Here is a 25991-nt window from a genome sequence, read left to right as displayed (position 1 = left end):
TTTTTTTTTTTTTTTTTTTAATATTATGTTTTTGTTCAGAGCGAGAAAAAAGTGAAAAAAAGTACGAAGTGAAGCAGCAAACGAGCATCAGCTTGCGGCAGCTATTGTTGCAGATCAACTTTGCATGTTGCGGCTGTTGTTGTTGATAATATATCATTTAATTAGAACTTCAACCGAATAAAAACTTTCAGCTTCACCGGAAGCTGGCGTTTCTACACAACATTTTTGTGATAAGCTATATGTGTGTGTGGCAGAGAGCGAGAGAACGAGATAGAGTATGTGTTTCGATATCTTAACATAAACGAGATAAATACAATACAACCTGTCAAGCACACAAGTCAAGTCACATCTATATATAGTCTCTCTGAAAAACACATATCTCTTATACGTAAATTTAACCCAATTACTTTGTAAATTTTGCTGTATTTTGTTTATAAATGAGAAAATTTTAATTTAATTAGCTTGCCTCGTGTATATAGTTATAAACGGGTATGTTAGTTATAAACGGCTTGAAGTGTTATCGAGATTGTATTTCTCAAAATTAGGTCCGAGCGAGCCACTTTTCATCAATATATTGCTTGAACAGGAATTAAGTAAGACGAATGAATATAATCATATTAAATAAATAAACATATTTGAACAACCTGAATGCTATGCGGCCAGGCAGAAATTTGTAATCGAAACATTTTACTGTTTTACACAAATAAACTCGACGCACTCTCGGCACGTTTTCTTTCTCTCTGAGAGGGAGAGAGCAAAGCTAAAGAACGGCATATGTATGGATATGTGTGCGTGTGTGTGTGCGTGTTTGTGTGTGCGTGTGTGTGTGCCTGTGTGCGTGTGCTTCTTTGAGGAATGGTTGTTTAAATGTTAGTACCCACTTAAAACCAAATGCGAATGGAATTGAAAATGACATGAAAATGGAATGGAAATGAGCATAAGAGCTACTAAAATCCATCAAGTGGCAAACGAGTCTCTCTCTCTTTTTCTGTTTATCTCTCGCTCTCAACACGGCGGGAGGTAGTAGCAACAATACATTTTTCACAATTGCCTCCACATGTTTTATTTGCATTGATATGAAGAGGCCAACATTAAGAGATATATGCATAGCTATAAATACAGTAAGAACTAAATTATACATCCCTTTGCTGCTCTAGCCTTTGCCGAGATTTACGGCGGCTAATTTCAAACTCGAACCCAAACGTAAATATTGTTACTGGAAACTTTTCACATGTTAAAAAACGAATACTTAATGATAAGATGAGATACAAAACAACACATATATTTGCTGTTTGCAATATATACATATATATATACACTTTCAACTTTGTGAGTCAATAATTTCCAAACGAATGAAGCAAATCAAAAAACCGTTCTTCCCATAATATGTATTTAATTATTAACAAATTGACGTATATAACAAAAACAAAAGTTAATCAGTAAAATATTCAAACAAAGAAAACTGAAACAAAACGCATGTGTACAATTTGGCACCTTCAGTGAAAAAAACTAAATATGATTCTAAATCAATATTTTGTCCACAGGCCCTTATTAGCTATTACATTTTTTATTCATTTGGAACTCGGTTCCACTTCAGTTCTACACGCTTCCAAAGATCGTCTAGGTTGGATGGCATTGATTGATATTGCCCGAGCCGTCGCTTCAGGATTGACCACAGGTTCTCAATCGGATTGAGGTCGGGACTTTGAGCTGGCCACTCCATCAGCATAAAATCTTGGTTTTGTAACCGTTCGCGGACAATTTTGGCAGTGTGCTTCGGATTCCCATCTTGTTGAAAAATGATTTCCTTTACGGGGTATGCACACTTGTCCAGAAAATTGGGTAGACAGGTTTTCAAAATATTGATATAGTCTTCTTTTCACATTATACCATCAATTTTCTGCAATGGTCCAATGTTCTACCAAGTAAAGCATCCCCAAACGTTGACATTGCCTCCTCCATGCTTAACGGTTTGCTTCACATGGTGTTTTTGAAGCTTGTCCCCGGGCCTGTGCCATCCGATTGAAAATGGTTGAACTTGGATTCATCCGACCAGACGATACTTTTCCAATCATCTGCAGTGCAGTTCTTGTGTTCCCGGGCGAATTTCAATCGAGCCTTGACATTCTTCTCGGATAGAGCTGGTTTATTTTTTTCACACTTGCCATATACCCAACCTTAGCTAGTGCTCTTCTAGCCACCCGCCGACTCACGTCTTTTCCTATGTACATAGATGCCTATATGTACATATATACATATATATATATACCCATGTATGTGTGTATATACACGTTTCTTCATAATCATATATCAGCGAAGCGTCGGCAGCTGCTTCCGCCTACCCCCACTACATATACATTTACTCCAGTTGGACTCTAAAAATAAATGGCAACGGCGACAAAAATGCGCCGGAAAAACTTGGGCAGCAAAAACTGGAGAAAAGTGCAGCGTCTCAGACGTTGGAGAAGATGAAGATCAAGAAGTCGAAGCGAAAATAGACGTGAAAAGCACAAAATGGGCAGCCCACTAAATATAGATTACGTTCCACAATTGGGTCTATGGACACATATGTATGTATGTATGTGTGTGTGTGTGTGTGTACGCCTATGTATAGGCAAAAACATATACGTGCAAACGCATGTTTATATCTTCTGTTATATGGCTTGTATTTGTATACAAACCAGGTTTTAATAAAATGTATGTAACAGGCAGAAGGAGGCGTGGCAGACCCCATAATATATATGTTATTGATCAGGATGAGAGTATATGCGCGATGCATATGCAATATTGGTTCGAATCTCGATGTCGTAATGTCGGTTTATTTTGGTTTAAAACTATATATATTGCTGAGATCAGGGTATCACCTAGTCGGGCACCCCGACTAGAAATTTCTTGTTTTGCTTTTATGTCAATTCGATTGATATTTTCGGCTAAAGCTTATGCCTGCGCATTTTCTATCTCGGTCCCTCTCGCTCGCTCACTCGCATTCGCGGACGAGAATAAAAATAAAATAGAGTAACTGAAAGAACGAAAGAGCAAAGCAAACTCAATAGCAGACGATGATGAATAAGACGAGCAGGCGAAACAAAGGCAGCTTAAGTGGAAGAGGACTGGAAAGGGGGAAGTTAAACAGTAGACAAACACTCAGACACACACACAGAGACAACAGAAATTTTCATACACAACCTCAAAAACAAAACAGCCACAGCAATTGAGTCGCGATAGAGGGGGAAGTATGTAGGGGACTCGGTGCAGCGGGTGTGGAAACGAGAGCGGTACATACATTTCTGGAAACAGTCGCACCATACTTCATGGTATATCATAAAATAATGGCGTGATAGATTAGAATTAAAAAATAAAATATAATGAAATTAGTTAGCAACAGATATTTATCGTAAGGAAGAATCGGTGCCTGTAACGACCTCATCTCTAGGCCCGGTCTGTTTGGGTGCATGGTCAGGTGCCGTGGCACATACCCAGCCACCCATTCACTGGGCAATTTTGAACCAAATATGGAAAACGACGAGCGATTCAAAATTATGCGGAAGCCAAGCAGACATGTAGCTCAGCACGTAAACATTTTACTCCTATCAAGTACTTCACAATGAAGACTGTCTACAGCTGACTCAGTCCCTGAGTGTGCGTGTGTGAGTGTGCGTGTGTGCGTGTGTGAGTGTGCGTGTGTGCGTGTGTGAGTGTATGAGTCTGCGTGTGTCTTGATTATATAATGCATTGCAATTGCACTTGAACCACCATTCAGATCACAGATCCACGGGTAGGCTAATAAAATTCGCCTTCACATTAACATTAACATTTTTTTTTTTAAATATATGTTTGTTTATTGCAGCTAATAGTTATAGGCTTTATAGCACATTTAGCTCGAAACCTTATCTAATGAGTGCGCCCATATGCCTGTGTCTCATGTTAAATTGTGCCCTTAATGCTACTAATTTAACTAATTCTGCGATGGTCTAGCGGGTGTAATCTCTTAAGCCTTCGTCTATTGTTTTTGATAGCCAAGTTACTTGCGAGATGGTTCGGATACGCCGCCAGTCTGTCCGCGTATCTTGAGCTGTGTCACCCAATGGGTTATGCGACTGTAGGAATTGATAAATCCCTATGTAAAGCAGTCGCCGCCGATGTGGGGTTTATTCAATCTTTGGTCAAGGCCCATGCACACGCACACAGTGGAGCATGGAAAATCACAAAAATATGAATGTTTCAATAGATTTCGGATCTTGAACTCTCGATGGAGCTCTGAAAAATGCAGATTGTATATATGTAAAATGCGTGCATGTATGTATGTATGTATATATGTATATATGTATGTACGACTACGTATTTACGTTTGTATGCATTTATTTATTGTGAGCCGCACTTGATATCTGAGACTTTGCCAACAATCGCACAATCAACACAATCGTTAGTCATGTTGTTGTTGTTGTTGTCACCCCAGCAGCTGGAAGTCAAACTATTTTCCTTTAATTTAATAAGATAATTGCTCTCGCACACAGCCAGAGGCAGACGCAGACGCAGATGCAGCAAGAGCAACAGCAAAGCCGACAGGGCTGGAGCAATGAACGTTGCGGTCAACTTGTCGTTGTCTGCAGCAGTGTTGCAATTGTTATTGTTGTTGCTGTTGTCGCGACAACAGACATATAAAAATAATACCAAATGCCCGGGCGCAAGAAATGTAAGTCAAGCGTCAAGCAAAACAGCACAAAAGAGGGGGAAAAATCAACTGAAAACCGGGAAGGAATACAAGTCCAAGGCTGGATACCCTTTCAGGCGGTAGCTATGTATGTATTATGGGCATATGCAAAAGTCCATTCTATTCGATAATCGATATAAATTGATTAATATCGACGATTGCTAGACGCTATGAAATGCTTACAACTTGTACTAGCTAAAATTATCGATCAGTTATTGAATGACTACGTATCGATATGTTTATTGAACTCAAAAGGAATATGGCGAGGCACTTCGATATTTATCGATTGCTTTCTCTATGTGTTTACCTATTTAATGGAAGGGACACCTCTGATAGGGCAACATGCAAACACCACTCACTCTCTGACTCACTAATTGTTTCTGTGTCTCTTCTTTTTTTGCAGCTGTCTCGCACGTTTGACAACAAGTATCAAGTGCCGCCCGCCATAATGGCCATCTATGTAGATTTAGCGGATAAGACTGAATTTGAGGTGCACAATGGTCTCTTTCAACAGAATCGTGTCAATATGTTTATGATCGACGGACACCATGGCAACAATCAGGTGGAGTTAACGGCGAATTTTCTAGGTGGAAATCTGGCTGGCTATCCCGATGTTCAGTTAGTCAATGTGGGGCACTCTTTCCTGCGTCCTGAAGCTTTTTCAAGTGAGTGAAATGTCAGGAATCGACGTATTTGTATATATATATATATATATATGTATGGATGACTTCAACTTATCCAAATGTGTAGAGTTTTAAATGTGATTAAGTTACAGTTATTAACGTTATCCTATCTCCTCTCTTTATCTTAAGATGGAGAGAGCAAGCTGAATATAGAGAACAACAAATACGTAGTATTATATGAAGACTGCTTTAAAAATATGAACATGTCGTGCACTTTGACGAACATCGAGACTCTGGTGATCAACGAGAAGAACTATAATCCCAGTACTGATCGCAGCTCGAATACTAAAGTGAGTACATATAGAGATACATGTGGAGTAGATTTTGATATCAAATATATCATTTACTTTGAATGCAGCTAATTGTCACCAATTCGCACATCGAGAAGTTCGGTCGGACCGATTCGTCGATCAATAAAATTTCGTTTATAAATTGCACGATCGGCGTGATTCAGACCTGCGCCCTGGATGTGACCAACATGAACCAGATCTCATTCCACCACTGCCGAATCCGATGGATCGAGCCGATGGCCATCACAAACAAATTGCGCAGCGAGGCAATTACTTTCATAGGCAATGAGATCGGCACAATCGACGGTCAGGCCATCATGGGCAGTGGAACTTCCACCTTCACATTCCACAACAATACGTAAGTATGAGACAAAGCGTGGAATAAGCGAAACATTATATGTGGAACTTGCTGATATTTATCAACCACATAGCTGGCTTAGGTAAATACTAAAGCTTGAGGAGTTTGGTCTAAGCAAGTCGAGCCACGTTTCCTACTCCAATTATAAAATTTATAATCGACACGAACAAGAGAATGTCCTTAGCCCAGAATAAATAAGTAGGAGTTGAAATAAGCAAATGCCTTTTATATAATATAAGTAATGTTCACTTTTCCCACTTTCTCGCAGCATCAACGAAATAATGGATAATGGCATAATGGTGCACTGCGTAGTTGCTTCGATAGTTGGCAATTCGTTTAAGAGCTTGGGCAATAATTGGATCCAAGTGAAGAACTACGAGTCGGTATTGGTGAAGGATAATCATTTCGAAACCTTTACGCCCATCCAGCTGAACGGGGATCACAGCATGCGTACGAGCTGTACGTTCGAAAACAATTCGATTAGGAATCCGCTGCCGGGCAGTCTCAACTTCGACTGCGAGGTGCGAGCCACAAGTGTGGATCATATCTGTAGATGCGATGATCTGCAGCAGCTGATGCCCACACTGACCGATCACGATATTAGTTCGGAACTATATTGCCAATTGCCCGATCGCCTCGCGAGCTGTTTTAATGTCAGCCAAATGCATATGCGACGCTACGCTAATGAGGTTTGCGGCAAGAATCAGACCAGCCTGCGTTGCCTCAATGGCAACACGTTGGAACGCGACAACGACGGCTTCTTTACGAAGCAGGAAATTGAAGAGCGCCGAAGGGGCTACTCAATCGGCACGATCGTAGCAGCATGTCTGATAATGTTGGCAATTGTTGCTGCAATTATATTGTGTTGTGCAGCACTATGGAAAAGATTCCTAAACAAGAATAAGCAATACTGCAGCTTATCCCCCGAGAATCTTGAAAAACTGCAACAAAAAATTGAGCTTTTACCGAAAAACACGTCAAATGAGGCGATTAGGAAGCACCTCAAAAAACTAATTAACAGTAAGCACACCGTCCAGCAATGTCACGCGCGAATCATAGAATTGATAAATATCAAGCGGATACCAAAAGATATAGAACAAATACTCAAAAGACATCTGGAATACGATCCGAATCATTGCAATCCCAACAACAACGAAAGTAACAATGAAGCTTTATTGCTAAACAACTCAAATAAACACTCAACCGAAGAGCCAGTAGTCCAGGATTATTCGGAGCCCATGCAATCAATTAGTATGTGTGACCATAAAACAACACAAGACTATTAAAAAAGATATATAAGATATATATATATAAATATATATATATATAAACAAGTTGACTATTTATACAAAGACCTAATATTAAAATAAGTTATAAGAAAATTGATCCATAGGAGAGCCATACAAGGATGCTATTGTATTTCTAATAGAATCCACATTCAGTCCACATAGCAGCTATACAGTCGCCGTCGAGTCCCAAGCTGCAGCTTAGTCGCACTCGAAAGAGTTACGTGAGCGATGCAAATACAATGTAAAATTGAATGACTATTTACGTCCGATATTTAATGTTGTTCCATATGACTATCAGTCTGTTTCTGTTGCTTCCATATTCTCCATCTTATCTCTATGTAACATTTTTTCCGTACTCATTTTTTCGTCATATCTATGTCGCTCTGCCGCTCTCCATTGAAAATAGAAATTCAGCTTATGTTCTTGTGCAAATGTATGCAACAGTCAGCCCTATATATATATATATATATATATATATATATATATATATATATATATATATATATATATATATATATATATTCCCATTAAGATAGAGCCTGTCTTTTGACAACTCAACTTCGACATTTCTCACATGTGGATGTCATTATACCGATCTGTGTTAGAGGAAGTGCGTCTCGAATAAATATTTTTCACTAATTCATATTCCATAACTCAGGTCATACTAATTTTACTCTGTTTCAATATGATTTTAATCTGATTTAATCTGATCCAGTTGCAGATGAGGACGACATGCCACCCGCCTACGAGGCCATCCCAGAGTATGCCACTCCTTACCGCTCGCCACTACCTCCATCCCAGCAACAGCAACTGCCGTCCACAAGCATTGCCGCCTATGCCACCTATGCCACATACGCCACGCCCGTTTGGCGCTCAACACCCCATGCCGCTCCTATCAGTGTACCGCCCACAGTGGTGACTGTGCCGCCAGAGCTGCCACAGAGGCACATACGCGACTCACAGCACAATCAAATGACATCGGCTCGGAACAAGAGCCAACTGTCATCACATCATCCAAGCCACACCCACAACACCAGCAGTAGAAAGGAAACCTTTAAGTATTTGGATGGGGACGCCAGCTTTGCGGCCATGGAACACATGGATATGCGAGGCGCTGCTACCTTGCCGCCGGACAGCAACTCGGATCATTCCGGCGGAAGCAATGAGACTGTCAAAATCGATGATATGCAATACGCTGATGCGTAACCCTTCGTTACGGCTCTCTTACATGTGATCAATTAGGTTTACAATCATAATTATAACAAGTACATATATATGACACAATATTAACACTAATGCTCAGGCACTAAGCAAATTTCGTTTCATATATTTATAAAAATTGTACATTATCATTAAGAAGTAAAAGATGTACATACTAGAAACCTCGATCGATCTGTATCCTTGCGAATATTCACAAAAGACATGGTGATGCAGAGGTCTAGAACTGGGATCATCACATAAAATATCAAGTTTTGTATAAATTGAAAGGTTGAGTCGATCACTCCCCACTAAAGTCAAGTTTGTGAGCTCTAAATTGGGTAAAGTATGAACAAAGGGGATAAGAAAGAAGTCTTTAAAGAAAATTGAGAATTTTTGAGAATTCGAACCGTGACACTCTCGCATGGAAGGCAAAGAAAGCTATTCATACTTTAAGTCTGCATTGATAATTGAAATCGAAATATATATATATATATTTGACTGCAGCTGTTGAGCCCGACTGTTTTTATTTTCAAAACAATTTGAAAACGAATAGGAATGAATGCGACAATTAACATTTTGCGCTGTGTAAACAATTGGCAATTGGAAGCTCTGCGTTCCAAGCTATCGACACTGACTCATCCATAGTCGATGCCTTATCGGGCTGAAAATGCTTCGGTTGCATAAACAAAAGCCGCTTCGCGTGTGGCATACTTATTAATGGAGATTTTTCCGCTCTAGGCAGGTCTGATTAAATATATATATACATATATATATATATATGTATATGGATATGTATATATCGGATGTATATGATTTGTATTTTAAATTCTTGAATAACTTGATTTACAAGCGCCGATGTTATTTGTTGTTTTTGCTTTGTCGCGGTCAGTAGAATCAGAGAATATGTTAATAGCATAGCCCTGAGACAATTGTTCATAAAAAAGCAAGCACTTTTAAGATTTGTATGTTATGCATACTTAAAATAGCTCAATATTTATCTCGCTTTATCGGCAATGATGCTATTTAACAGCCGTAGCTGTAGCTTGTGCTGCCAGTTAACATTGGCTTAGCAACGTATGTTTAGCTAAGTCTGGGGTTGATACTATGCTGCTTACAGCAAACACTGTATGTTATGTAAAGTTAACATTATGTTATTTCCATAGTCTTGGTTATCGAGTTGCCAAGCAATGATTGATCTTCACAAACTCGGTAAGTGGCTGCTTGGCCCGGGACGTACTTGTCTTTTGCGGGGGCATCTTATACACTAACAACAACAGTGGCAACAACAACAACAATAGCGACAGCAAGTGTCAAGCAATGCGTGTCAGGCTGACGCGCATTCAATTAAACGCGCCGCGAGCAATCAAAGCAACAGGCAAAGACCACCAACTAGAAACGTTGCAGTTGTCCGTCACCGACTGTGAAATACTCTGTAACTACCTTAAATATTCAATGAACTTGAACTTAATTTCGATTTTGTGGAGTGTGGTCAATCCTGATCGTAAAGCTATGCATATTTGCACATATTCGTATGTGAGGCATTCTGTGCGCCAACACTTAATACCAATATGCTCACATTCGCGTAATGTACAGAGTATACAAACAAACAAAAAGGCAAAAGACAAACAAAACGCAAAAATTCTTAAAGCTTGCTAAGCTACGCAGCGGCAGCGGCATCCGCAGTCGCAGCTGCACCGGCGCTGTTACATGCTCAGCGCTTAGTGCAAGCGAGAAAGCAACACAACGGGAGAGAAATATTAAGCGCAGTCGACTTCTGCTGGTACTGCTGCGGCTCGTAAATGTTTCGTTGTTCCGTTTTGGCGCTCAGTTTGACATTTGCACGCGCTTACGCCGGTCGCGACAACCGAAAGCTCAGGCCTGACCGTGGGTTAGCTGTTGTTGTTTTCCATTGCTTACGTTATATTTGTGTTTTTAAAGCGGCGCTGATTTTATTTTGTGCGCTGATTTCATAGCTAATGCAAATATTTGCGCTTAACTGTTGGCTGTCAAATACTTATTTGGGTTTTTTGTTTATATATGTGCGCATAGTTAATAATATCACCTTATGTGTGTGTCAGTGTATGTCGCCCAAAAGTACAACAAAAAGTGCAAAGCTATAATACTACAGCAGCACAAATTTCATATTTTTCAGTATTTCATTTTGTTTTTGCATGTGGTCACTGCTGCCGTTAAATACACACAACAGCAAGCATGTGAGCACAGAGCGGGCAGAACGAGAGAGTAAGAGCGCGAGCCTATGCAAACAGATCGGTGAGGGCTGGCAGCGACGCAAGCATTGCAGTTGCTAAAATGTTTAGCAAAGCGCATTTCTTTCGTTTTTGACAGGATTATGCATGGTGACTCCTGCGCTAACGCTCTGTCGTTCACTCTCTCTCGCTCTCGCTCTCGATATCGTCAAGCAAAATATATATATGTGTGTGTGAATGTGTTGCGTAAGCTAGTGGAAATAGTGAACTGAGATCAGACGCCCCCACACATGTAAGCAAAACAAAACAAAATAAACAAGAGCACTAAAAAAGACCGTTTAGGGAATTTGCAAGTGTGAGCGAGGGCCGCACTGTTAAGATTCGTAAAGAAAGGCGCAAACATGGCAAAACAAATGAAATTTCTACGCTAATTCGCGTATTCACATTCTTTTGTATTTAGGTAAGACAATATCTCCCTTCCTCACACACACACACACCAATTGAAAGTTGTCAAATAAAAACATCGGAAATGGCATCTTGCCATACCCAAAGCTAATTATTTCGATATTTAGAGGTTAAAAGTATTATGTACAAAATGTATTTTTAGTTTGTTGCTGGACAATAAAAATCTGAAATTTATTAAAAACCTGAAATTAGCGTACAGCAAAAGCAAAAAGTAACAAAAACTATTAAAAACAAAACAAAAATCAACATTCAAAGTCAAAGTATGTTCAAGCTTAGCAAAAATTGCCAAAAAAAAAACACAAAAAATCACAACAAAGCTTTGCAGCAAAAGCCCAGAATACATACATACTTACATAAATACATACATACATAATACATTCATATAAACATATATACATAAATATGTATGTATGTAGTTATGGCCCATTAGCCCAAGTCAAGTGGTCGGCATATTGTGCCAAATGGATAGCACCTAAGAAACTGCGCTTTGATTGGAAAATGTAAATAAGTGCTTTAATTTTGCTGTAAACATGATTATATGATATTGGGTAAGCGTCATAAGCTTTCACTTATTGTTTATAAAGCACACCATGAATGACCCAAAATTTAAAAAATTAATTTAAAGAGAAAATGTTGGCTATATTAACAATAATAGTCCAAATTTTAAATCCTACCAAGACAATGGTTCGAAGCATGAGAATTTTAATGTGCGCTCTTGGATTCTTTATAGTGGTGGCAAGGTTATTCCACTCAAGAGTCCCGATCTGTGCATCATTGAACATGTTTGTGTCAACTTAAAGAAAATAGTGGGAAATCGGAAATCAGGAAAGCTGTTTTCCTAGAAGAATATCTAACAAAGTTGGTGCATTCAATGAAACAACGCCTCCAATAAATGATATTCAATATCAAAATTAGTAAATATTCAAATTAGCACAACTTGTTTTAAATTTTAAGTTTAGGTCAATCAAAGTATTTTGTCTAAATAGTTTCTTGACAGCGTGATAAATTTGTAATTTTGGTTTTCTGTTATTTATTTTATTACTAAATTTCACTTTTCATCGGGTCTTTCTATCATTTTATTAAAAAGATTCGTTTATTTGAATAAGACGCTTTTATTTTTGCAACGAAAGTAAAAAATTGTATTGTTTTCCAGTCTGTAAAGAGTTTCTTTGCAAAAACTGTATGTAGATTATGTCATGTTGACGTGTGTCGAGTGTCAATAACGCAGTGTTATTCGATTTCTCAAATCGGGACCGATCTGCTTTGCGAATTCTTTCGACATGCTGACGAAATTTGTCAAAACAATGAGCGATTAAAGGCCTAATAGCTTTTATTACCGCAATATGTGTTTTAACGGTAACTTAAGCTTAATAAAAAATTAAATTTGTGTTAACAATTAGAGTTTAGCATTGAGTAAGTCTGCTTAGTTATTCCGAATTATGGTATTTTTATTTTGAGACGCATAAAAGAAACTTCAGTGAACAAGAAATTTCGTAAGAGTTTTTTTTTAATCATTGAGTCAGTACTTATCTAATCGATGTTTCCGATGATAAGATTACTTTATATTGCGATAAGCCGTATATTCAACATTTGTCACTGGGGCAGGGCCTCATTTTATATTTGCAGTCGGGAAAAGAACGAGGTGTTGCGCAGGAAATGTCAATCTGTTTTTATTCAATTTCCTATGCGTAAGTACGATTCAATAAATTAATTAAACAGCTAAAGGGTTCTCCAAAGCCCCAATTTAAGTGCGTGTCTGTCTCGCATCCGTTGCTTAGCTGCAAGCTGTTTACTCAAGTAGAAAGTATTTAACAAGCATCTCATTCTCCCTCCCTTTCTCTATCGCTCTATCTTTCTTTTGAGCTGCCCGACTCTTTTAGTGCATTCGAATTTATGTTGGTTAGCTTTTAATATCCTGAACCCATTTAAAATGGGAATTATAATCTGAATTGTGGCTTTGTGTAAGAGACATGGCGAATTCCTTGATCACGACCACGAGATTTTTTGTTTTTCGATAACTGATCATTTATTATTGCCGATAAAAATCGATAATTTTACTTCGTTTTTAAGCTGAACTTGAATACCACAATAGAAAGAGGCTTTTGAAATGAATATGCAGATTTTATATATTTTGGACTTTGAATACAAACACTAGAGACTTGTGATTAGGCTAACACAGACATATGAATGTCATTATGTCATTGAATAAGAAAGTCCATCTGACAGAAAAATTTGTTTAATTAAGCCTATATGTTGTATAAGAGAATCGTAGATGGATGGACAGGGTTCAGGGTATCTCATAGTCGAGCAGGCTCGATTAGGACACTCGCAAACTAGCCCCTACTCAAACACTTAACATAACTTTTTAGTTTTTTTTACTATAGTTAATTATATATAGCCATTGATCAATTCTTCTTTTTTGAACATATCGAAATATTTCAATATCACTAAAAGTAATCAATATCGAACTGAGCAGCTGTAAGCTTTACTATATACTTGAGCGCAACTTTCTGTGCACAGAAGAAAAAGATAGAAACAGGGCAGGTGGAGTGAGGCACACACTATCCCTCCATCTCGCACTGCCTCTATCTGCCTCTTTTACGCACACCAGACAGCTGTACGATGACAAAATTCGTTTGAATTAAGTTCTATAAACAAATGAAATGACCATAAACAAATAGAAAAGCATAATTGCTCATGTCTGCTTGCTCTGTGTGTGGATCGGAGGCCTATTTGAAAATGGGCTCTCTGTGCGATGACCTCCAAAACTCAATTAACAGTATTTCGCGCTGATTGGAGCCGAACGATCACTAACTCAGTGAATATATGCATTGCACTATGATCAGTGCCGTTAGTTACGTATTCAATTAGAACAATATATGAACGTTAGTTGATGATGATGATGATGATCGATCATTATCGAGCTAAGTGAGTATCAATATTGAACTAAAACACAAATTCTTCAAATTGTGAGCAAGGTAAAAAAACGATGCTTCAATTGAAAACACTTAGGTTTTTGCTCGGATATTTTCGATTGTATTATAAAACTAACCTTAAATTTTTTCTGCACGTCTCTCTGCTTCTGATTATACACTTTATACTGACTATTTTTTCCCATCGTCACATATATTTATTAATACAGAATTATCCGTAGAAATTATCAATCAATAACTCAGAGTGTTTAGTTGCCTTCCATGTACTTTCGTATTTTGCGATAATGTGACGGTACTTTCCAGATTAAAACATCGTAGACAATTTATGGGCATGGTTAGCGCGTAAAGTCTATCAATCGGGCAGATAATTTGAGAATATTGAGTCTTTAAAATCAGCAATTACCAGCAACTGGAGGGAAGTATCCTTGGACTATTTAAAGTGCCTATACGATTCTATGCCGAACAGAATTTACAAAACTATTTCAAATAAAGGTGGCTTTACCCATTATTAAATTATTAATAATGATTATCAAAATTGAAAATTCGAAAAATTAAGTTTTAATTGAAAATTCGAAAAATTAAGTTAAGGTTTTCGTTTAATTTGTTATTTGTTAAATTGCTGAAATGTTAAAAAAAAAAAATAAAATTTCCTTGTTATTTTTTCCGAAATCTACACGATAAATTTGAAGTCGTTAACTTTTGTGTTATTGAAGTAAAGCTTGGAAAACGATCGATTTTATCGACAATAAGGAAATGGATGAGTTATCGGAATAAAAAAGATAAACTAGAGACAGACATGGCTAGATAGACTCAACTCGTCATCCTGATCAAGAATATGTATATGGAGTGTGCCAGAAACATTTAAACGAAACCTCTCCCATTTCTCCCATTTTCAATGGGTTCAGGGCATAAAAGTAAACACCTTCAACGATAAACAAGTAAGAAAGCTCTAGTCGGTGTGCCCGACTAGGAGATACCCTCATCCCAGTCCTATCTGCGTTTTTTAATATTTTCCGTACGTTGTATCAAATATCAAAAAAAAAAACACTCATTTCGACACCAAGATTCGAAACCAAATTGTTTACGCAACGTGCATCAACTTTACCAACACCGCCACCTCATAATTAAACAACAATAAAAAAATGTCTCCTTCTGGCGGTGCTCGAACCCAGAGATTATTGCTTACGAGCGTCGCCTCTCCCTGCACTGCTTACGCAAGGAGTTGCAAACTTGAAGCTAAGTAGCAGCTGATAATTCAAGCAGTGAGAAGAAGGAAAAATACGTGCGCTTGGCGCTGCTTGAGATGTGCCTTTGCAAATTGGCCAAACGTTTTCTTTAATAACTTGTGGTTTACTTAGTGGATTTTAAGGAAATTTGAAATTAGAGATGTAAACGCCTTCACAGAATGGCCCTATTTCTAACTGAACTTAAATTTAAAGAATTTTGGGAAATTTGGAGCAGGTATCCAAAATCCAACAAAAATCAAAATTGCATAAAATATACATAAAACGAAATAAGAAACTTGGAGGCTCTAGCTCTTAAGACGTCCAAGATATAAATTATTAACTGCATTTCACTCATATTTTTATTCGATAATAATTAAATACAAATAGTTATCGAATATTTTAAACAAACTCGATATGCACGTGCTCTACAGACGGACAGACAGACAGAAGGACAGGCATCAATCGACTCGGCATGTCATCCTGATCAAGAATATATATACTTTATGGGGTCTGCCTCCTTCTGCCTGTTACATAATTTTGCCCAAAACCATTATACCCTGATTTCCCATTTCCAATGGAATCAGGGTAAAAAAAATATGTTTATTTGTTTCCGTTCTTATCAGCACGAACAGTCAAGAGTGCGATTAAACACATGAGATATATATATATATATATATAGAGAGAGAGAGAGAGAGAACACGAGTGAGAGAGGTATTATTAGAGTATAGTATTGCAGCGTGAAACGAAATAGAATAGCTGGAAACAGAAAGAGCGAGAGAGAGAGAGAGAGAGAACGCCACGACGCAGAACCAAATTGAAGGCAAACGGAACACATTTATTCACTTCGACTATGCACAGCTCGCTGTGAGGAAGGAAAGTCCAAATTTTCGAGAGCCAAGCCAAAATGCGAAACATCAGAAATCTTAAAGATCCCACAGGTGTGGTGCTGTTCTGGCTACTGTGGTTGCTCTGCTGCACCACAACGGGCATAGCGACGGCATTGCCAAAGGTCGGCTGCACCGAGCACGACACCACAATCACCTGCGACTGCAACAACGATGAGCAGGTGAGTCAGCACTGTGTGTGTGTGTCTACACTCAGCGAAAATACGTGTTCAAAACTTCAAAGTCATATAGCGATTATATGATTATTATAGATATATATCTCCAGCTGACTGGTAGCAAAAGTACAACTAATTTTCTTGAAGACGCACTCAATATATTGTACGTTGCTATGCGTAGTATTAGTCATCTGAACTCGAGTCGTTACAATTTGTGATCTGCAATCTGAGAAAACTTTTACAGATATGGAAGACCTACAAGACATATAAGCTTTTTGATGTCAGCTTATGAAACTTAAAGGAAAACTGCAAAGAATTAAAAATTAAATATTTTAAGTATTTCTAATAAGAACTAGGAACCGGCTTAACCAACTACATAATGCTTGTTCACGGCTCACAAACAGTGAAAATGTTTAAAAAATTAATTCATTAATGCAGGCGAATCCTTGCCATGCCCCAATGGGCGGACCATAGTGATCCCGCAAGAACTCAGAAAGATATATTGGTCAATCTTAAGAGGGTAACTTAACACAGTAACTTAAATCTAGCTCCATAATATGGTAGATATAGCACTTTCCGAGTTTATATATTTCAAAATTTAAGGCAGTCAACAAGACGAACATTGCACAAAGCCAATATACTCTGTCCGCTTCGTGAGCGTGTATAAAAATAAGATAGCATTTGTGTGGAGAGTGCGCATAACATTTCTGAATTTGTTCAATTGTTTTAGAAACAGTTCATTATATGGATATATAGTTATTCAACAAATACTGTAATGGTTTGATTTTCTTTTAGTGTTAATAGACGTTTGATACGCAGTTTAAATAGTTATGAAATGTATCCATATTTTCCTTCGTTCGTTTCGCTGTGCAAGAATGATTTATACTCTATTAACTTGAAATTTTGCATTCGCATTGAAGTGTTTTTCCCACGTCATTTCTCTGAGTGTAGCTTAGCAATTGCATAAACATATTCTGATACGCTCAACTTCTCTTTAGCCGATGGTGCTGCCACAGCTGCATGGCGCCGTTTTTCAGGTGGAAATACGCAACTGTCGCGATTTGACTGTGGAGCCAAACGCTTTGGATGACACCGAAGGTCTGCGCAAGATTAGTTTCAAGCAGCTGCAGCGTCTGGTGCTGCAGCAGAATGCATTAAGCGTGCCCCGCGATGCCAGCAACAAGGCGCTGATTGTCGAGTTCGAGGACGTCAACTTTCAGTTGATCGACTCACTTGCGATCAGCGGCAACATCGAAGAGATCTCGTTCACACGTGGACGCATCGAGCAAATGCATCCATTCGGCTTCACTACCATCAAGGATACAGCCATCTTGCTAAAACTGGACGGCGTCACCGTGCAGCGCATCGAGAGTCAGGTGAGCCACAAAACAAACTTCTCGCACATTTGTTAGATTAAGGCACATATGAGTCAGAAGATACTCAAATTGGTGACCTATATACATATAACTGTTAACTTGGAGATAGGATTCGTAATCCAAATGGGGATGTGACTGGGGAACATACAAAGGGGGCAGAGAAGACTCTTTTGGGCGTAACAGATCTCGACTCGACCCAATGCCAAGAGAAGATTGTACCCGTTTCAGTTGGTATATCGTTATCATATATATTTCTTGCAAATTTCCAGGCCTTCAAAAAATTTGCCGTGGAGAAGCTAACAATAACCAATTGCAATTTTATTGGGGACTTGCCGACGCGCGCCTTCTACGAGCTGGAGGTGAGCAACGAGTTGGCGATGCGCAACAATCAGTTCCAGGAGGTACACTCGCACGCCTTCTCCTTCAAGCGTAAGTCAACCGATTAGCTATATCTATATTTAATTTACAGCATTTTTCATATATGTTTTTTGTGTGAATTGCAGTCATCTCCAAGCTGAGCCTGAGCGAGAATCGTTTTGCGGCCATCGATGGCGAGTGGCTGGAGGCATACATAAAGGACGCGGTTACGGTGCGCGGCAATCAGTTTGGCGCCACCAGCGAGATAGCCTTTCGCAGCCTGGGCGTTCATCGCGACTATCAGCTGAGCGAGCGGCTGGAGCTGCGCTTCCATAACAACACGGTACAGAGTTTGCCGTCGACTGGCAAGGCAACTGGTGCCGCGGCCCAGCCACTGCGCTTCGATGAGCGTTTCGCTCTGAGCATACGGCAGCTGAGATACGAGAATACCTGGAGCTGTGATCTGGTGGATATGAACGCTCAGCCGCCGCAGCCGCGTGCTGAATTCTTTCGCCTGCACAGCGAGCAGTTAACGTTCCGCGCTTTCGCTGCCCAGCCACAGATGGCGCCAGCACCATTTGTGCCACTGCGGCAGCTAATCAGCGAGCAGTGCCAAAAGACTAGCTATACGGCGTACATTGTGGCGGGCAGCGTACTGCTGGTATTGCTGTTGTTGCTGCTGCTACTGATGGGGTGGTGCGTGGCGCAGCGGCGTCGAAGACGCAAGCTGGATGTGGTGCAGCCAGAGCCGCGCACCTACAAAGAGACGCAAATTGTATACCAAATCGAGAACGCTGGCCTGCTCAAGACTGATTTGTAAAGTTACAAGCCATACACACACATTCACACATAATTCAACACACACAGCTGAAAGACGCTAGCTTAAGCGGAGCGGCAACACCACAACCACCACCACCACCACCAAGAACCACCAAGAGTGACCTTTTGTTGTACCAAATTATTAGCGTACGTTTAGTTTGTAACGTTTAACATAATCTAAATAATCCTATCTATAATGTTATATCTATGTTAATCCCTGAATCATACAAGCTGTATATAGAAAATGCGATTCACTTTAAAATATAAAGAAAGAAGTCAATCTCATTGTAATGTGAACCCAATCTACAGTCTAAGCAGCCGTACTGATAAATTGTTAACTAACCTAAACATGATGTTAAGATTCGTATGAAACTAGATTGTAAAATGGGGTTATGTTAATTATATATGTTATATATTCAATTGATATGCTGAAAAAGACACAGTCGCAGAGCATATTTGAAGAGAAATTTTCGAATCAGAAATATTTAGAAAGATGCTCTTCAGACACCTATTATTATATGATTTATATAATTTTGGAAGACAGTGAAAGACGATAATATATTTCTGGAAAAGGAAGCATTCATTGCATTCCAAAAGCAATTCGTTTTAAAAATATATTTATTTTTTAAGAATCAATTGATATACAGACATAGACTTAACGACTTACCCAATGGGCAGATATGACTCCAATGCCTGATGCACCGTCAGCTGGGGTTCGGAGAGCGCAAAGCCTTTCGAGAGGAGCGCATGATGAGTGCTGATTGTCTCCTCAACGGCGCTCATGTCGTCCAAGTCCTTGTCATCTGCATCAATATTATATACAAAATTGAATGAGTATGTATTATATAATGAAATATTAAGTAATATCATATCTTCTCGATAAGCAACTATAATCAAAGAGGAGAAAGTCCACCTAAAAGGCGTTCTAAAAAATATTGTAGAACTCTTTCATTCAATTATTTGACAGCTTATAGTGCTACGATATGGAAAAGCCAACGCCAAAAGGCAAGTTATAGCAAGTTATAAGCTGAGGTATTGACAGTTATGATATATATATATATATATATTGATTGACTTTGTGACCTTTCTTACCCGGCAGATTGAGATCCTTTTTCATTAAATTTGCGCTGCACATGCCGCCCAGATAGGACAGCTCCTGCTCCAATCGTATGAGACATGAATTACTAGCATTGATCTGAGCGAGAGAGAGCAATAGTTTGAATAATTAAGAAAGAGATGGATGATGTGTTGCTTAGCTCACCGCTGTGGGATTATCGTAGCCAACCACCAGGCACTTGAAGCCATAGCGATTATTGTGCGGATCCTGGGCGTAGAGTGAAGCCGTTTCTAAAGAAAATTCAACGCAATTGCCGGGCAAAATGAGTACGTTCTGCAGCCAGTTGGAGGCGCTACAAGCAGAGGGCATACATAAGAAGGGTTTATGGCTATTACATCGATCGACTTACGTATTGAACTTCTTGACGACAATCCAATCCTGATCCGCTGCTGGTTCGGGCAGTGTGCTGGTCGTGCGACAACAGCTGGTCATCTGTAAGTGGGCATTGTGTGTGCGTCGCGTGCTCACGTTATTGTCGAGCAGGTCATAGTATTCCTCGCCAGCGGTTGCTGCTGCGGCTGTTGTCGGCGTTGTGGTGGATTGGCAGGGCTGTGTGGTAGTCGTCGCCGCCGCCGTCGGACGCATGGGAATCGAGAGCAGCAAATAGTCCTCTAGCTGCGCAGTGCCGCACTGTGAATCAAATTCAATGGTTAGCCATTGGACGCAGGGCGGAAACTCGACCCGGTAGCAACTGATGCTGGCGCTGCGATACGGATGCTCGCTCTCCACAATGCAATAATGATTGCTGGTGGTGCTGCTGGCGGGTGTTGGTTCCGGTCTCAGTTGTTCCGAGCGCTGATCTTTGGACACGTGCAGCTGATTGAGCGCTGCAATGTGCGGCAATATCTCCTTGATCAGCCCAAGGATTTGCACCGAACTCTTTGGATCGCTGCAGGCCAAATTGGAGATGTGCGCATAGACCAGTGGCAGCAGCGTATGGAACATATTTGAGGCGGCCAAATTGAAGACCTCCAGCAACTGCATGGCGGCAACACCGCCGCCCACAATTTGCGCTTCCTCCGAGTCCGAGTGCAGCAGTTGCTGCGGCACCTGCGTTGGCAGCTGTTGCTGTTGGAGCTGTTGTGGCGGCAGCTGCTGCTGCTGCTGCTGCAGTTGCTGTTGCTGCTGTAATTGTTGTTGCTGTGCGGGCAACGGCTCCTCGGCCGCCAGCTCGTATTCTGCGCGCTCATTTCCATTCAGTTTGGCGGCCAATTGCACATTGGAGAAATTCATTTCGGCCGTCTCCTCGACGCCAATTTCAGTGGCTCCAATTTCGATTTCCATTTCGAAGGGATTTGTTGAGCGCTTATCAAATTTGAGCGTCTCCATGATGCCCTTGGAGAAGGACTCGATACGCTTGCCCAGATCCCTGGCCGTTGTTGACAGCTGCGGATCAACAGGCAGCGCTGCTGTTCGCGAATTATTTGCCCAATTGATGTCCATGTGCTCCTCAATGGGCGTTATATTGTGCTCCGAATCAATGGTCTGCGTGTGGTTCGACGACGAATTGTCGGTGGGCGAACAGGATGCGGCCATAGCATTGCGCGCCAGTATGAGCAGCTCTGTGCACTTTTTAGTTATGTCAGCGGCGATTTGTAGGGCTGTATCCCGCGTGGATACCTCGCTGCTGGCCAAGGCACCGGCATGTGCACCATCTGACGAGCAGCCCGTCAGCTCCGGCTGCTGCAGGTGCTGGTGCTGGTGCTGTTGGTGCTGCTTCACGGGCGTGCTGTAGTAGAGTATGCTGGGCAGTTGGCCGCGTGCGGGCGTCGTGCCATTGAAGCTCAGATCGCACGCATAGAAATGAAAGTTGGCGCCGCAGGGACCCCGCACCGTGGGCACGCCCGCATCGCCGGAGCAGGTACGCGCGCCCTGGGAACAAAGGCGTAGAGCGTACCGTGCATGCTCCTTGATATGGACCGGGTGCTCAAACTTAATCTCGGCTAAATCATTGTGCACTGCCTCCTGATCGTAGCTGCCCGATATGGACTCCAGTGTCTCCCACTTGTGCTGTGGCTGCAGATCCACTGTATTATCATAAAGTAGTTCCAGCTGATAGTCATAGCTGCCTGAACCGGAATAGACCATGGCGCCAGCTATGGCTATGCCCGGTCGATCCACCGAGAAGGCAATTGCATCCGGCCCAAAGTTGCCCGTGTTCCAGGTGCGACTCAAATCGCAGCGTGCGAATCGGGAGCTGGTCGAGTGCAGCGTGCGAGGAGGCAAAAATAGTTTATCGTACTCGCCCAAAGCTGTCTGATAGACAATCTCGGCCAGAACGCGGGCCAACAGATGGCAACAGTTATCAATGAGGCCCTGATTGATGCACTCCTTTAGCGCATAGCTGCCGCCCAGGCAGCGGCTGTAGATGGACTCGATTCGCGCCCTTATCGGATTGGCTATTATGTCCAGCAGACGCACCAGCACGTCCTTGAACGTCCACGAGTTGCTCAGAAAGTCGCTCTTCTCCTGCTGCGTGCGATAGATCATCTGCTCCACAAGTATAGGGTACTGATGCGCCTCCGTTGAGGATAGCATCGGCAGACCCGAATTATCGCTTGGGCTAATAATCGACTGACGCTCATTGCCGGCCGCATTGAGCAGCGAGAATGTGGCACGTAGCTTCACCGTGGGCGAGCAGAGCCCGGCTAGAATTGCGCTCAGCAGGCGGGAGTGCAGTGCCCCACGATCCATTTGGGCCAATAAATCGCACAGACAGTTCCACTTGAGCGATGAAGTCGGATAGAACGCATCAAAGCAGGCCACAAAGCTCAAATGGCATTCGTCCAGAATTTCCAAGACCAAGGCATAGCCTGAAGACGGGAAATTAGTTAGAGATATAAATATTTACTTGATATATGGATATATGTATGTGCTCCGATTGCACTCACCCTCATCGGTGGCAATATCCTTGAAGATGTCATCGCAAAAGATGCCAATGAGCAGAGCGCGAACGTTGCCAATGCATTCGGCTAGCTGAATGTTCTCCAGGTTTGGTTTGCGGGTCATCGAAGTGCCGGACTGAGAGCTGGACAACTGGGCGCTGCCCGCATTGCTAAGCGAGCGATTCGACGACTTGTCTGTAAGAGCACAAGAGTTTAATGCTGAAGCACCTGCACTGTCTAGTTAATAGATTATACCTTTGCTGTTTGGCTTTTGTTGCAGTTTGGAGAGAGCGGCGACAACGGCTCCGCCTGCAGCAGAGGTGCTAGCGGCCGAAGCAGCAGCAGCTGCTGCGGTGGCTGCTGCTGCCGCTGTTGCTGCTGTTGCTGTTGCTGCTGTTGTTGCGCGCTGCGGATAAATCTCGTTGGTGTACTTGCGCAGCAGCCGCAGGCAGGATTTATTAACATAGCCCAGATACTGCAGCGTTTGCTGCAACTGCAACGGTCTTGCACGATCCCGTTGCTCGCGTAGCTGGGTCTTGAAGCAGTCCCACGACCAGCTGAGCAGCACCACCAAGCTCTCGAAGCACTCGCGACTCACGCTATTGGCGAAAGCCCGCGAGATACGTTGCACGGGATCCGCATCGTGTGGCAGCGATGGCTGCTTACAATCTTGCGTGACCAGACGATAAAGTATTGCGGGTATTTGACCGGAGTTGACATCGGTACCATTGTTGGCCTTCTTGCTGGACTTGAAGGAGAAGACCACCTGATCTTCGGTGGTCACAGATGCCTGACCACATGAGCCACAGTCCGAGGAGGGGCCCGCAATGCGCGCCCACACCAAATACCACCGTCCCGCTGCTGCGCTTACCGGCTTCGGCAGCACAATGTGGTGCTTGCTGCGTGCGGCGCACTCGTATGGCACCTCCTTGGTCTCGCTGATGAGGACGCCCTCCTTCTCATAGCCACCGCCATCGGTGCCCAGATCGTACAGCTTCAGCTTACAGCTGTATTCGCCACGTCCGCCAAACATGCCGAAGCCGCAAATCATAATGTCCGTATCCGCTGAGAAGCGCACCGCCTCCACACTGTGGCCCGAATAGCCCCAGCCCCCACCAAAGTTATCGAAGCGATTCACAACCTGATACTCGCCGCTCTGCGCCTCCACCGCCTGCTGCGTCTGCTGTGGCAGCGCCTGCTCAAAACAGCCGGGTATATTATCTTGTGCGGATGTGAGTATATCCAAACAGGCCAGAAGATTCAGCGATGCCTGCGAACGTGACACACGCGCCTCCGCCTTGCACGGCAGCGACAACTCCGGCGACAGCAACGCCCGATAATTGGCCGCATTCTGCAAGTATTCAAATGAAAGATCAGTCATCTTTAATAACGTGTCTCAATTTAAACCATGACACCTACCACATCAGACTCGGATATTTCGCTGGCGACAACATTGTGACAGCGCAGCTTGCGGCCAACGCCGTCAAAGACCCAGAGCACATTGTAACTGGGATCCATGGCAAAGGATAATTGCGTGGGCAGCGTCTGCTGTTCTGTGGGAGACGCAGCAGCTGGGCAGGCGCCAGCAGCGGCGGCGGCTGCTGCCTCTGGACGGGGTCGAATGCGTCGCTGAAGTCGTGGGCTGGCTGTCAACGAGGTTGGCTGAGCCACCTCCATGTGCTGATCCTCGAATATATGATTGCGTGCCTCGTGCATGCTGCGCGACATCTGCTCATTGATGGGCACGCCAGCTGTGCTGCTGCTGACCAGCGGCAGCTCAGCCATCAAAGGCGTCGCCACGTCCACGTTCCGGTTGATTTCCGGCTGCCCGTGTTGCTGCTGCGTCTGCAGCAGCTGGGAAAAGTTCGTTTGGCCGTGATAGTGTGGCGTGCAGCTGCCGTCGCTGCGGTTGATGGAGAGCGTATGAAAGGACAGCGGTATGCTGGGAATGAGTACTAGAAAAGCAAGAGAAACAGGAGCGGAGTTCAGATTATTCCTCATATAAAAATGACATTTACTTAACGTTAAAAATAAATATTCTAATTTAAAATTTTTTAATAAAATTTCTAATTTCTCGCGCTACTTTTGAATGGAAGCAAATATACTAACGTATTGTCTTCTTGTTGGCCACCACGTGCATCTTGGGTAGCATTTGAGCTGTGATTAGTGATTCGTCAATCTTGATGAAGGTCTGGTCGCCATTGGCGCCGATCCAGGTAACCTTTTTGCCATAGCTGGGGCCCAGGCCACTGCAAGATTTAATACATTTAGAACTGAATCAATATGAACAGTCGAGCTATATTTACAAGACGGCACCAGGCGCACAGTTCCACAGAAACTTCTGACGCTGTGCGATGAGAGCAGCTGTGTTGGGCGGTATAAGGATTGTCTCCTTGGAGCCACCGGGCAAGACGCAGGCGGCCTCCTGTGTGGCCATTTCGTCCTCCTGCTGCTGTTGCTGCTGCATCTGCAACTGTTGCTGCTGGGCAATGACACTGTTTGGCACCGTCTTCTGTCCATAGTCGCCGGGCAGCCGGCCTAGCTGCCCCTTCTGATAGTTCCCGAATGTGTAGACAACACCTTTGTGTGTGAGCAGCACAGTGTGATTGCTGCCAGCAGCCACCTGACTGATGGCGCCCTGCACCTGCACACGAATTGCTCCCGTTACTGCCTGCAGATCCCCACTGCCTAGCTGGCCATACTGATTGCTGCCAAAGGTGAACACCTCGCCGGCCAGGGTGAGCACCACGGTGTGGTGTAGGCCGCAAGCCACTTGTACCACTGGCGATCCGCTGGGCAGCTGCAACACTTGCGGCGCCAGCGGGGCTACACGCGGTGGGTCCTTGTCAAGGTCGGTGGGTGTGCCGCCACCGCCGGCACAGCCAGCGGCGCCAGTCTCCAGCTCCGAGGGCTTCTTTTCCTTGCGCCGCATGATGAGCGTCTTGGAGCGCTGCTGGCGCTGTAGCTCGCCTGGCAATGGCTTCAGGTCCGCCTTGGCATCTGCGGCCACTGCAA

The 25991-nt window shown here is 42.5% G+C and overlaps 3 protein-coding genes across 12 annotated transcripts in view; 2 read left to right on the top strand and 1 right to left on the bottom strand.

Moving 5' to 3' along the window:
• The window catches only part of LOC111591907 (E3 ubiquitin-protein ligase highwire), a 43734-nt gene that overhangs the window by 13629 nt on the left and 4114 nt on the right, over positions 1 to 25991 (bottom strand). Inside the window, exons 5-13 of the mRNA XM_023303817.2 lie at positions 25283 to 25985; positions 25086 to 25225; positions 24396 to 24931; positions 23232 to 24327; positions 22983 to 23171; positions 20441 to 22904; positions 20236 to 20383; positions 20067 to 20169; positions 19642 to 19777 (exon numbers count right to left, since the gene is read on the bottom strand). Coding sequence (XP_023159585.2) covers positions 19642 to 19777; positions 20067 to 20169; positions 20236 to 20383; positions 20441 to 22904; positions 22983 to 23171; positions 23232 to 24327; positions 24396 to 24931; positions 25086 to 25225; positions 25283 to 25985 — 5515 coding nt within the window. The remainder of the gene's footprint in view (positions 1 to 19641; positions 19778 to 20066; positions 20170 to 20235; positions 20384 to 20440; positions 22905 to 22982; positions 23172 to 23231; positions 24328 to 24395; positions 24932 to 25085; positions 25226 to 25282; positions 25986 to 25991) is intronic.
• Positions 7425 to 8959, top strand: LOC111591910. 2 transcript variants are annotated; one of them, XM_023303831.2, is made up of 2 exons: positions 7425 to 7572; positions 8053 to 8959. In XM_023303831.2, the coding sequence occupies exons 1-2, from the start codon at positions 7560 to 7562 to the stop codon at positions 8535 to 8537; spliced, it is 498 nt and encodes a 165-aa protein (XP_023159599.1). In that variant the 5' UTR covers positions 7425 to 7559; the 3' UTR covers positions 8538 to 8959. The 2 variants fall into 2 exon arrangements, with proteins under 2 accessions (XP_023159599.1, XP_023159598.1); XM_023303830.2 differs by having other exon boundaries at positions 8047 to 8959.
• Positions 10353 to 19533, top strand: LOC111591908. Of its 9 annotated transcripts, XM_023303818.2 has the most exons (6): positions 10811 to 11198; positions 12809 to 12891; positions 16099 to 16428; positions 17421 to 17798; positions 18068 to 18227; positions 18302 to 19533. In XM_023303818.2, exons 3-6 carry the CDS (start codon positions 16267 to 16269, stop codon positions 18973 to 18975), a joined length of 1374 nt encoding a protein of 457 aa, XP_023159586.1. In that variant the 5' UTR covers positions 10811 to 11198; positions 12809 to 12891; positions 16099 to 16266; the 3' UTR covers positions 18976 to 19533. The 9 variants fall into 9 exon arrangements, with proteins under 9 accessions (XP_023159593.1, XP_023159594.1, XP_023159596.1 ...); XM_023303825.2 differs by lacking the exons at positions 10811 to 11198; positions 12809 to 12891 and adding an exon at positions 10353 to 10419; XM_023303826.2 differs by lacking the exons at positions 10811 to 11198; positions 12809 to 12891 and adding an exon at positions 10363 to 10419 and having other exon boundaries at positions 16091 to 16428.

The sequence above is a fragment of the Drosophila hydei genome, unplaced genomic scaffold, assembly GCF_003285905.1.
Source record: "Drosophila hydei strain 15085-1641.00,03,60 unplaced genomic scaffold, DhydRS2 tig00000250-arrow-arrow-pilon, whole genome shotgun sequence".
Lineage (NCBI taxonomy): Eukaryota > Metazoa > Arthropoda > Insecta > Diptera > Drosophilidae > Drosophila > Drosophila hydei.
This window is presented reverse-complemented; position numbering and strand designations above follow the sequence as displayed.

Coding starts and splice junctions, on each gene's coding strand:
- LOC111591908 (XM_023303825.2), top strand. CDS start 16,267: ATGCGAAACATCAGAAATCTTAAAGATCCCACAGGTGTGGTGCTGTTC. Junction 16,429..17,420: donor ACTGCAACAACGATGAGCAG/GTGAGTCAGCAC, acceptor ACTTCTCTTTAG/CCGATGGTGCTGCCACAGCT. Junction 17,799..18,067: donor TGCAGCGCATCGAGAGTCAG/GTGAGCCACAAA, acceptor GCAAATTTCCAG/GCCTTCAAAAAATTTGCCGT.